Genomic DNA, 12,808 nt, shown 5'->3' with positions numbered 1-12,808 from the left:
ACATTCACATTGTTGTGCAGACTGTCACCACTGCCCATCTCCAGAACTTTTTCATCTTCCCAAACTGAAACTCTGTATCCATTAAACTCTAACTCCCCATTCCCATCTCCTCCCAGCCCCTGGGAATGTAAGTGCAATCGTATAGTATTTGTCCTTTTGTGTTAATTGTACTGTATTTTTGTAAAAAAGATAAAGAAAAGCAACTGTCATCAGATCTACAAGAAGTGGAACATACTTCACATTTGGCTTACTGTCATCAGTGGCTAAATGCGCTGCAAGGGAACTACATTAAGATCTCTGCCCTCTAAGGATATGAACGAGATATTAATTACACCTTCAACGAACAAACTTAAAGTTATTTATATTTTTGTTATTTTATGCTAATTTCACATTCCACTTTGAGACTGATTTGTATTCAGTTTGGAGATGATTTTGTTAAATATGGTTTAGAGATGGCATAATTTAAAAATAACCAAGAATTTGGGAGTGGGAGGAGCTTAGGGAAATGAGAAAATTGACTGAATAGTGTGGTGTATGGTGGGCTTTCAGTAGCATGGTACATATATAGAATGCTGGCTTGGGATTCAGGAGACCTATTTTGGAGTTCTAGTTCTGCTACTTCCTAGCAGTTTGATCTTGATGAAGACACTCCTTCTCCCTGGGCCTCAGTTTCTTATCTATAAATTACTAGTGATGGGCCTGGACTATTTTAAACTTCCTTCTAGCTTTACCATTTTAAGAATTAAGATTGCAGTTCATGAAAATCAGGTCGAATTGTTTCTGACCTACCTTGTTACAAGAAAGAATTTCTGATGGTAAAATTCAACATTATAGTGTAAATTTAAAAGGAAGCAAAAGAAGACAAAGACAGCAGAGTGAGTAGAGTACCAGAAGACCAGGCCCATTGGCTATTTTCATGCTTGGACTATAGGGCCGGTTCTATATGAACATCCGTAGCCAAGAAGCCTAGGGTAGGCTTTTATAGTTTGGCCTCTAACCAAGTCCTGCTTAGAGTCAAAGAGCAAGGAGAAGATAATAAAAGAAGTAAACAATCTGATACAATTTGTGGGGAAGTTGGGCTACCCTATCTGAAGATGGGATAAGTGAGATAAATTAGATTTGGGGCCTGAATAGACAAGATCTTAGCTGGAGTGAGGATTCTTAACCTGGGACTTCAGGGCTCCAAAGGTAGAATTTATTCCTAGTATGTTGGTTTCCCTTATAATTTTATGCATTTTTAAATATCCTGAGAAGAGGTCTATAGGTTTCATCAGACTGTTGGAGGGATCCATCATGCAAAAAAAGGCTCATAACCCCTGTATATGGAGTTAAAGCAAAACAGGTTAGTGATAGTTGGAATATGCCATTTAGAAACAGTCCCTGAACAGAGCTCTTGGATGCATGAAGTCTTGCCCAGGTTTTTTTTATGTGGTAAAGTTTTATAATTGGCAATAGTCAGAGTACTTTCCCTTATTTCTTTGGTACTTCTCCCAAGTTGACTTCTTTTCATGGAATCAAAAAGACGATTAAATGAGTCCAATTTTAACAGCTGCAAATTTATTCTTCAGTGTATTTCAAGCTCATATGGCTCTCTAGTATCAATATTGCTAGTAACAGGCTAAGTGTGAATATGTGTTTCTGGCAAGGAACAGATTTTCATTTTAATTGACACTTTCCTTTATATACTAAATCTTGGACGCCAGGAGCTTTCCTCACTAGTAGTTGTAGATGCTAAATCTGTACTTGACTTCGCCACCTCCTGTCAAGATAAATGCAAGCTTTGTTTCCCCTCAAAGGAGTTCAGAGAAATAATTTACTTGTTGTCCTGTATCGGGAGATGTTGTTTTCAGCCAGGCATCACATGGATCCAACTGCAAAGATTTTCAATGCCCAAAGCAAGATCAGCTGCTTTTTTTTGTTCTGAAACATGTAGCAGTTGAAATGAGAATTCTAGGTTTGCTCAGTTACTCTAAATTCTGTGATCGAGAAGTGGTAGCAATAAAAATCATTAATACTCCAAGTGGGAGTGTGTTGAAGTCTTCTAAATTTATTCAGAAAGTGTCTTGTGCACCTGAGACAGTTACTTACAGAGATAAAGGAAACTCAGTTTTTACAGTAGTTGGGGGGCAGAGAGAGAGTCTGCTTAATAAAGATGATCATTTTTAGACATGTGCCTTAGAAACTAACAAACTTACATCTTCTATTCAGTGATCCAGATCTCTGAGCTAAGGCACATAGGGTCTGTTAGTAAAAAATGATGGTAAGGTTTGCTGAGATCTCATTTTTTATTTTTTAATTTTTTCCAGACAGTAGGGAAAGTTGCTATTGTGCTTGGGATAGTTCATCTAAAAACTTGGTCTTGAATTTCATAAATGGCTGCTTTTACATAGGATTTCTTTCTGTGACTCTGACCACACAGCTTTTATGTTCCTTCCCTTCAGTTATGTTTGTGATCATTAAGAATAACCCTGTGAAGTAGTAGAAAAGTTACCTTCATTTTATAGATGAGGGACTCAAGGCTCAGAGAAATGAAATATTTATACTTTGTAGTAAATTGCAGAACCAGTACTGGCACCTGGGTCTTCTGACTCTTGGGTTTGTATTCTTTAAACTGCACTAGCTACCCCACTTTGAAAAGAATATATGGGACACAGTTGTGATCATGTAGAGTCTGTCTCCAAGGGAGAATGGATTCACTCTTCATGCCATGGTATATTGATCTATGATTTTTCTGCTTGAAATGAACCAGATTCCAAGCCTGTTTGTGGAATGTATACTTGAGGAGTGATGAGGATTAGAACAGCCCACAGTCCTTGAGATTTTCTTTGATAATAATATCTGTAACTGCATCAAATACAAATTTGACATTCTGTGTGTCTGTAGCACAGGTCATGTGACTGTAGATTTCTTTGACATCTTTTCGCATGTTGAGGTCAAGGAACTGACTCTTGATGTAATTCCCTGCATCTTCAAAAGAGTTGTTCCCTGGTTTTCCAGAAAAAATAGTGAAGAAATGGGATAAATTAACCCTTTTTAGCTGCTGGCTTTTTTTTTAATGTTAAAATTTATATATTTTGAGAGAGGGAGAGTGCAGGTGCACATGGTGTGCTTGCATACAAGTTGGGGGAAGGGCAGAGAGAGGAAAGAGAGACTCTCAAGCAGCCTCCACACTAATGCATGGCTTGATCCCACGAACCACAAGATCATGACCTGAGCCAAAATCAGGAGTCAGGGGGCGCCTGGGTGGCGCAGTCGGTTTAGCGTCCGACTTCAGCCAGGTCACGATCTCGCGGTCCGTGAGTTCGAGCCCCGCGTCAGGCTCTGTGCTGACGGCTCGGAGCCTGGAGCCTGTTTCCGAGTCTGTGTCTCCCTCTCTCTCTCTGCCCCTCCCCCGTTCATGCTCTGTCTCTCTCTGTCCCAAAAATAAATAAAAAAAAAAAAAAAACGTTGAAAAAAAAAAAATCAGGAGTCAGACCCTGAACCAACTGAGCCACTCAGGCATCCCTGCTCACTTACTTTTTAGGTGACCCACTTGATCCTTGAAATGTGTTGGACAGCTGCAGTTGGGAACATAATTTTAAAGGGAGGGTCCTCTTCTCTATTGTACTCCAGTGTTTATCACTTGAGTTGAGCAACAGAATTGAGGAGAGGGATCTCTTTGTCTCTGCCCTTGATTTCTGGGAGGTATCATTTAAATAGTCTGTGGCTCTCCTGCATCCTGTCTATTCTGTTCCAGGGACATTTGATTTTAAACTTACGACTGAATACCCAAGTTTCTCAGATTAGACATCGAAGTATCACTTGGACATCACAAAGCGCGTAAGAGGAACTGAGTATTAAGGGGATATGGCGGGGCGGGGTGGGGGGGCGCCTGGGTGGCTCAGTCAGTTACGTGTCTGACTTCAGCTCGGGTCATGATCTCATGGTTTGTGAGTTTGGGCCCCATGTTCGGCTCTGTGCTGACAGCCTGGAGCCTGCTTTGAGTTCTGTGTCACTCTCTGACCCTCCCCCACTCATGCTGTCTCTCTCTCTCTCTCTTTCTCTCAAAAATAAATAAACATTAAAAATTTTTTTTAAGGGATAAGGGATCATCAGCCTGGCAAAGCAAAGGAGTTTCACACTTAGTACCTCTTAAAGACAGGTTCCTTTATGTCTTCTTGGTATAGGAAATGAGGCAATCACCAGTCGTTACCAAGAAAGCATTACCATTATCTCCATCCCTTGACACTTACCATCATACTCTGGAAAACAAATGCTGAGATGGACTTTCTTGATTTTTTCCTCAAAGAGGTCCTTCTTGTTGAGAAAGAGGACAATGGAAGTAGCCGCAAAGAACTTGTGGTTACATATACTGTTGAAGAGGTGTAATGACTCATGCATGCGATTCTAGTAAGAGGAGACACCATCAGAGATATCAGACTGAGCTTATGGGCTATTGTCTACTTCCTGTTCTTGTTCCCCTTGGAGAGACTAGTGCTCCAAATGTAAGAGGAAAGTTGGGGAATAGCTTATCTCTTTTTAGTGTGGTGGGATAGGGCCAAAGAAATCTAGCTGCCTTTCTCATCCTTTTTCTGTCATAGCTGTGTGACTTGGGGGAAATCCCTGAACTTTTCTGAGTTTTAGTTTCCCTGTCTCATAGGGTTGTTATGGAAGTTCAATGAGATCATGTATGAGTGTCTATGATAGTGGCTGGCATATAGGTGTACAATAAATGTTAGGTCAATCTTTGGCAGCCAGGGCACTGCAAAGGACTTTGACTCCGTAAGTGCTGCTTATACAGAGTTGAAACTAGGCCTGAGTTGTCATGTGCCCATTTGCATCTCCATGATAATTTTTCTTTTCAGGATGATTTTGATAAGCTTCTGTTACAGAGTCCTGGATCTCTGTGTGGGCAGGAACGTAATAGGAATTATTGCCCCAGTGTCAAATGGTGAGGACTAGAGAATTTCTCAGCGCCATACCACAAGCCCTTCTCCCTTATTTCTTCCTCTGATTGCCACTCTGAGCAGGTGAGAAGTGGTGCTATGTATCTGCAGAGTCTAGATGTTGCCAAGTGCCCCAGACCAGCCTGTTTTTAGGGAGCAGGGCCTTTAGGATTTCAAGTATGCTATTATCTGACTTGGGCTCAATCTTTTCACCCAATGAAGAAAGAAAACAAATCTACTTTTTGTGGCCTTTTGTCATTGCTAATGCTCCTGTAGAACCCCTTAAGACTTCATAGACTTCAGGGTTAAAGGTGGAAGAGATCTTGAAAAATGAATGACCCCATAAGACATTTTGGCTAGAGGATATTCATAGTGCTCTAATGTGAACTTGAACTACTAAGGAGAAGGGAGAACAACTGAGACAGGGATGGGAGTATAGGAGCTTTGTCTCCTATCAATAAGCTATGGGCCTCCATTAGCATGTTCCATGCCTTGATATTCTCTGTCTCAGACTCCAAGACTGGGCGGGCTGACGCTTGGTCTGCAGAGCTCCTATCTTGTTAAATTCTGCAGGCTCAAGAGACTCACCCCTCAGGTAGTCTTCCACGTGCCAATTTAAGTGGCATGTGAGAAACCTGGTCTGCAGGTCTCCCCTTAGTCCTGTTGACAGTACATATTTAGGCTTCCAAGTGAGGTTAGTAGTCCAACCCTTCTATCCTGTTGCACAAAGATGCACATCATACATTGTTTTTCTGCTGTATCATTTTCATCTCCTATCCTTTATTTCCATAGGTGGCCTGGAAGAGTCCTAAGTGTAACCCCTGCGCTTTGGCCAGTTGTGATCCCTTGTCCCTTTAATACTCCGTTCCTCTTGTGAGCTGTGTGATATCCAGGTGATTCCTGGATGTCTAATTTGAGACCAAGCTCACCTCTAGTAAATCTAGACCTCCAAAGTGCTAACCTGGAACCTGCAAAAGGGGAAAGTTTTTCTAGAATTATTTACTGAGGCATTGATTTGTGTGCCAGAGGACTGCTAGACTGTCAATGTTAGCTGAAATCACCCAAGCTGAAGAATTGGTGACACAAAGCTTAGAGGAAGGGTCACAGGGGGACTGTCTATCAAAGCTGCTTACTGTAAGGGCCACTTACCACTTCGTCGTCTTCCACTAGCACCATATCATAGGCACTGAGGGCCGCACAGAAAATGATGCAGGTGACTCCCTCAAAGCAGTGGATCCACTTCTTTCTCTCTGATCGTTGCCCTCCCACGTCAAACATCCTGAGGGAAGAAGCAGCACATGTACTTGGTGTTTACAGAGGGGTGGCCACTTTGGGGCCAGTCGGCAATGAGATGGGAAATGGGGAGGAAAGAGGGACAAATAGGATAGTTATTCAGATTGGGCTTTAGTGAAGGCCAAGAGGCATCCCCAGTCCCCTTTTTTGGTATCTGAGGTGACCCCAGGGAACCATGTGTGTATCTGTGATGCCCCCCAGAGAGCTGTGTACTCACCTGAAGTTCAAGTCTTTGACGGAAAACTTGGTCTCAATGATGCCTGTGGTTTTGACTCTGGATCGTAGCACATCTTGCTCATTAGGGAGGTAGTCGGGGGCTGTAATCCGGTCTAATTGGTTCAGGTAGCTAGAGAAAAGAGATTGGAATGGATTAAACTTTACACAGCCAGGGCCAAGAAAGGTAAAGGTCCTACCCAAAGTTATATAACTAACTTGGTGATGGAATCAGGACTAGAGTCCATATTGTTAAATCTAGGGTTCTTTCCTTCAAACCCTCATGTGTCCTTACAAAAGGGAGTGTGGGCTGAGAGGCATGCCCAGTTGTGGCAGGGGTTCTGTCGCATTTAAGTCAAATCAGATAACTTTTCCTTAAGTTTTGCCTGGCTACAAAGTTTTCTAGATCCTTCAGTAAGATTTGGTGGTTTAAATGAGTGTCAAAAGTTCCAACAAGAAGCAGGAGTAGGGGCTCCTGGGTGGTTCAGTTGATTGAGCTTCCGACTCTTGATTTTGGCTCAGGTCATGATCCCAGGGTCGTGGGATCAAGCTCTGTGTCGGGCTCTGTGCTGAGCGTGGAGCCTGCTTGAGATTCATTCATTCATTCTCTCTCTCCCCCCGCCTCTCTCTTCTCCTCCCCCACTTTCCCTTTTCCTCCCCCTCCCCCACTCATGCTCTCTTTAAAATAAAAATAAATTTAACAAGAAGCAGGAGTAGACTAAAAGAGACTTCAGAGACATAAGAGACGTGAATCAGTTTAATACATGGACCTTGTTTATATCCTGAATCAAGTTGAGGGGCAAACAGTTGAGATAACTGGGGAAACTTAAATGAGCACTGGCTTGGATATTTGATGACATCAAGGAATTATTAAATATTTAGGTGTGATGGTTATGTTGTGATTTCTTTTTTTAAAAAGAGCCTCTCTCTCTCTCTCTCTCTCTCTTTTTTTTTTTTTTTTTTTGAGAGATACATAGTGAAATTTTTAGTATGTAATGATAGGATATTTGGGACTTTCTTCAAAATAATCCAGTGGGAGATGGAGAGAAAATGGAACAAGAGTGGTCATGAGCTGGTAACGGTTGAAGTCAGGTGATTCACTGTATTATTCTACTTTCATATGTGTTTGACAGTTATCATGAAAAAACTTTTTTTTTAAAGACAAGAGGAAGGCAGATGAGAAGTGGGATGACAGAGAAGAAGGAAAGGAAAATTAACAAGTGTGTAGTATATGCCAGTATTTTCACATTTAAATTCTCATTTAACCTCATACACCTTCAAGTTTCATGTCCCATTTTACAGATGAATGTTAATTTCAGAAGAGTTGAATAACTTGTCCAAGGTCAAGAGGCACTATGGTATATTGTAAAAAGCATTCAACTTTGCGGTCAAATAGACCTGGAGTCAACTTCAACCTCTGCCATTTAACTATGTGACTTTGGGCAAGTTAGTTAACTTCTCTGAACCTCAGTTTTTCATCGGACTAATAAAAAGTACTATCTACCTCGAATAATCAAACGAGGTGGTGCACCTCACACACCCAGCAATGCCTGGGCCTTAGTGAGTAAGTGCTCTGTGGATGGTAAATGATAACTGTGTTACAAAATTAGATGACAGAAGAGGGATTAAATCCAGGTCTGTCTGACTACAGAGCTCATGCCCATCTATGAAACCATGCTGTTTGAGGTAGGCTTGATAAACTCTCTGTACCTTATCTTTTCGGAATCAGCTTTGCAAAGTTGGTTCTTTTAAATCCCTGACCTACTTCCTTTGGTTTGCCCTGGAAGTTTCTGTGTCCCTTGCCCTGGCACCCTGATGTAAAATGCTACGTGTGAAGGAGGCATTTGTTTCTGGTTGGTGGCCTAAGTAAATACACCTAGGTTACCAGCTAGAATATTCCACCCTGAAAAGGCCATCGTTAATCACCTGTTTCCTGGGAGGGCATGTGGCAGAACTGCAGGTCTGTCTTTGTGTTTGTGGTTCTGAAAGGAGAGACTATGTGCATGAATTTAAGAGGACAGCAGTCTGAGGGCTACTAAGCAGGGCACATTTGTTTTTAATTTGGGGGTCTTCAGCTCTATAGGCTGCAGTGAGCCAGATTGAAGCAGCAGAGTGGTGGCAACTATGTGTGTCCCTCTCTAAAGGCATTAAGTTCAAAGCATAGTAAAACACTGCTTAAGCCCAACACAACAGGTATCCACGCTGAATTCAGTCCTTTGTGACTCCAGCTTTCATGCCTGAAATTTTAGTCTGCTTGTGATTTCTCCTAGAAGGTTGTTTATAGCTAATCCCACCCCTTCCCCAGTCAGAGTCTTACTAAGATGCTGAGTCATTGAGCTGGTACTCTGCAGCTCTCTCGAAGCAGGCTTGCACCCCACCATCCTTCCACAACTTCCTGATGACCTCAACCAGCTCGGGAGGCATGGTGCCCTCCTCAGTGGAGTCAGCCAGGGTGTTGAGCTGTCGCCCAGTATCCTGTAAGGCAGAAACCTGGCTGAGAACTACACAGGAGTAATGGCTTTCCAGGAGGCTCCTGGGAATACTACTGAAAAGAAAGCATTTTGCATTGCTACTAAAGCCTAAGATGGAGATTGCAGCCAGTGAAGATGTTAAGAAAACATATGGATTAATTTTGAGTGTGCTTCTGAGATGTAGAGGGTGGCAATTTCTCCAGTCCTAGGATGTCTAGGGGAAAATAGCTTCCAGGGGCTTCCTCTGTGGTGTTTCTGTCTCCCATCCTTAGTTCAAAAGAGTACCGCCACAAAATGTGGGCCCTCTGCTCGCAGGGAGGTTGGAAGTTTAAAGACCAGATTGACCATGACATAGATCAGATGGTAGACAACCATCACCTTTGTTCTTTCAATGATCCAAAGCTAGGAAAAGACAAATGCCAGAACTAGGGATTTAGCTTGTAAAAGTTCCATAGCCAGGCAAGGAGCCCAGGGGAGCATTTTAGATGGTAAGATAAAACAAAAAGGCAGAGGAAGCTGAGAACAGGTTTTGGTAATGTATTATAAAGGTAGGGATTGCACACTTCTCCAAGACTGAAGTAAAAAGACTGGAAGCTCAGTAGGTAGGACTTAGTTCTATGAAACTCCTTTCTGACCCATATTTCCTCATAGCTTGTCAGCTGCCTGTTTTCAGATCATTAGCCTTTCCTTCCAACCTTAACCGCATTGCTGTTAACCACATACCGCACAGCTTGGTTCAGCATAGTCAATACCCAGTGTGGACATGGCCTGGATGATAGCCAAGATGGACTGCAGCATATTGCCGTAGATGATGGCCTTGTACTCCAGACACTCTTCTGGCGAATAGCCATCCTGATGAATGATCCTGCAAGACACCCGGCCCATAGTTGGACCTGAGTAACCAGCCGTAAGGGATTGGGGGTCTGGAAGGATTGAAAGGGTCATAAGAACACAATCTATTCCTATTGCTGTCCCAAAGTGGAGGGTGAGGGGAAAAGGGCATGCAGATGAGGGGCATTGGGAATCAGGTTCTTTATATCCTTTACATCTGGGTGCCTTCAGGATGAAGAGCCCTTCACCCTCCATGCCTCTACTGGCTCTACTGACTTCATCACCCTACCTCAGTCCTCGGGGGGCTTTGTTCTTACTCACTTCATCTGTTTGACGATAGTGCTCTTTCCTGACTCCCCAGCACCTGCAGGGAGAAATGTTTATGCTTCAGGTTTCCACCAATTCTCCCCAACCCTCCAGTAGATGGCTTGTGAGAAGTCTAAGCCAGGGCTTGCTTGGGAGTCTTGTTAGGAGACAACCTGTAGGGATGATTGCTGCCCTCAATTTCTGCCAGCCTTGAGCTCAGGCCATTCAGTCTGGATTTAGAGCAGAGTTTCTCAGCCTCTGCACTGTTGACATTTTGGGCTGGACAATTATTTTTTTTGTGGGAGGCTGTCCTGTGCATTGTAGGGTGTTTAGTGGCATTCCTGGCCTCTACTCACTAGAGGCCAGTAGCACTCTTCTCTTCCAGTTGTGACAACTAAGAATGTCTCCAGACATTCCCGAGTGTCCTGGTGAGGGGTGAGGGTGGTGGCAAAATCTCGTTGAGAACCACCGATAGAGTCAGGGAATTCCTTTAACACGTTTCTCCTCTGCCCAGTTTTACTCAGGAGAGTGATCTTGGAGCAGGATTGCAGAGAGCTGGATAACTTCACTGAAATAGTTTTTTTCATCATCTTGCTTTTTCCCTTATTGGCTAAAATGCCCTGCTATCCTCTCATTTACACTCTGCTCTCCCTCCACATACCCTTCAACTCTCTCCCCCAGTTTGCACTGCCCTGATGCCCTAATCTCCCTCCCATTTAGTCTATGCTGGTTCCCTTTAAGCTGCTTATCCTGAATGTAGAAGAAAGCTGCTTAGGCTTAAAAGATCTCTCAGTGGCCTTGCTATATCTTTCCCCTTCTGTAGCTTTTGGGCTTCTTGGAGTCTGAGTCCAGCTTACAGTGGTATGCTCACAGATTGGCTGGGCAAAAGGAGGTGCCACCGCCTGGGGCTCCAGTTCACAGGCTCCTCATGGGCTTGGAAACGGCCCAGCCAGCTAATCTGCTGCTGCAAAGACCCTCCAGCTAGCCTATCTCTGTACTACTGTTGGGTTTTTTTTCCTAAACCAGGTGTCCCAAACTCTTTATTGAACCAAGAGGTTCTGTTTGCAGCTGTGACCAATCTCTCTGACCAACAGAAGAAGGTGCTTGTCGTTTTTCAGCACAGACCTGTGATCTGCTTAGGGCTCATCAAGTTGATGAACCTCCCATCTGGAAGGGGCTTTCAAGGCAGCTACTGAACAGAAAGCCAGGAAAGGACTGCCGTAGACATTCCTCCTCCCTCAGGACTGGCTCCCTAGTTATAAAATGTATACAGAATGTTTACTGGAGGCAAGGAGAAGGAACCCATTTATGTGGCAAGAACCAGTGGGCCTGCTTCTGGGACTACATGGCACTGATGCTATGGCAGGACTTCTGAGTCCACTGACTCAGAGCTTTCTGACTGCAGATCAGGTAACTCTAAGCCCAGGGTTCACGGCATTTACCAAGCTGTGAGGTGTGGGGTTTGGTTAGATTTGGAGATGGATGGGTCTCTCCCAGCCCTTGCACACTTCCTGGTTCAAGGAAGAGCAGAACTATTCCAAGGTAGCTTTGGTATTCTGCATCTCCTTGGGGTGGCTATGCTCAGCCCTAGAGCCCTGATCCCTTAGCCTGAGACCAGATGGGGAGAGGAAAATGACCGGCCATCCGTCCTCCCCATGGGGTGGGCTAGAACCCATCTACCATTCAGGATAAGCAGGAAGGAGCAGTACCTTCTTCTCTGGCTCATCCTCCCATCTCGCTCACCCAGCAGTAGCAGTTTGACGGTCTTGGCTTCCTTGTCAGCATCCTCCTGCAGCTTCTTTTCTAGCTCCTTGGACCTCTTGGCCAGTTCTTTGTCCTCAGCACTGACTCCACTCCCCATCTTTCTGCTATCTCCTTCTCCGCTGCTTCTTCTGGCCCTTAAGCTTCTTCTCTAGGGTTTCCTATCTGTGAGATGGAAGATAAGGAAAAAGTAAATTGGGATCGAGTATCAGTTTTGTAGTCTTCCTCAAAAGCTGGTCGATAAGGGGCTTGGTGAGGGAGCAGGCTCTAGGTTCTCGTCCCCTGCCTGTCTTGGGTGAGACTTTCTACCCCAGCTGGAGACCTACTTAGTCTAGGGATTGTAGCCTTTTTATCTAGCAATGTGATGGGTCAAGCCAATTAAGAGCTCAGTATGACAAAGGGCAAAGACATGTGTTTCTGTAACTAAGAAAATGGCTGGATTTTGACACAGGAGGACAGAATGCGGGTACTGGAGCTTTCTGGAATGAGATCACAGCTGTCCCATCCTTTTGAGGGGCTGATCTCCTAAAAGTCTCTTTCTTCCTTGGATTCACTTGCATTTTAGCTCTAGAGATTAGATGTGTAAACATAGGAAGCTCTGCCTGTCCTGAGACTCCAGATTTTAGAGTCTTGTTTTCAAGGGCTTCAAGGCATCAAAGCACCCTCTCCATCATACCAGGCTGGTCCTGGCAAGGAAATCTTGTTTAGGGTGGTGCCCTTCCTGGAAAAATTAGAAATGTTTCCTCCAGCTCCTCCAGTGGCTGCTGCACCAGGAAGTTATTAGCATTGTTCTGCTATGTTGGGTAATCTCTCTATGTGCTTCTTTGTAGCACTTATCCCTTCATACTGTACTTTGCTTTATGAATGGGTTTCTCCCAGGCTGAATTGCTTCCGCTGGAGGTCAGGGACCAAATCTGATTCATATGTGAGTCCTTTAGACCGTGTGGTTTATTAGCAGACCCTCAGTAAAAGTTTGGTGAATGAATGAAAGAAAAAGTATACACAGAG

The 12,808-nt window shown here is 43.8% G+C and overlaps 1 protein-coding gene across 3 annotated transcripts; it reads right to left on the bottom strand.

Annotated features, from left to right (window-relative positions):
- Window positions 1-1,535: 1,535 nt before the first annotated feature.
- Window positions 1,536-12,139, bottom strand: GNAT2 (G protein subunit alpha transducin 2). Of its 3 annotated transcripts, XM_019457760.2 has the most exons (8): window positions 11,783-12,139; window positions 10,055-10,097; window positions 9,626-9,767; window positions 8,749-8,906; window positions 6,436-6,564; window positions 6,075-6,204; window positions 4,233-4,386; window positions 1,536-2,985 (listed from the first exon to the last, which is right to left on the bottom strand). In XM_019457760.2, exons 1-8 carry the CDS (start codon window positions 11,898-11,900, stop codon window positions 2,795-2,797), a joined length of 1,065 nt encoding a protein of 354 aa, XP_019313305.1. In that variant the 5' UTR covers window positions 11,901-12,139; the 3' UTR covers window positions 1,536-2,794. The 3 variants fall into 3 exon arrangements, with proteins under 3 accessions (XP_019313305.1, XP_019313304.1, XP_053747428.1); XM_019457759.2 differs by having other exon boundaries at window positions 9,626-10,097; window positions 11,783-11,863; XM_053891453.1 differs by lacking the exon at window positions 11,783-12,139 and having other exon boundaries at window positions 9,626-11,044.
- Window positions 12,140-12,808: the final 669 nt, after the last annotated feature.

The sequence above is a fragment of the Panthera pardus genome, unplaced genomic scaffold (assembly GCF_024362965.1).
Source record: "Panthera pardus isolate Hobbes unplaced genomic scaffold, ASM2436296v1 HiC_scaffold_11, whole genome shotgun sequence".
Taxonomy (NCBI): domain Eukaryota; kingdom Metazoa; phylum Chordata; class Mammalia; order Carnivora; family Felidae; genus Panthera; species Panthera pardus.
Note: the sequence above shows the minus strand (reverse complement) of the source record. Positions and strands in the feature narration are given on the sequence as shown.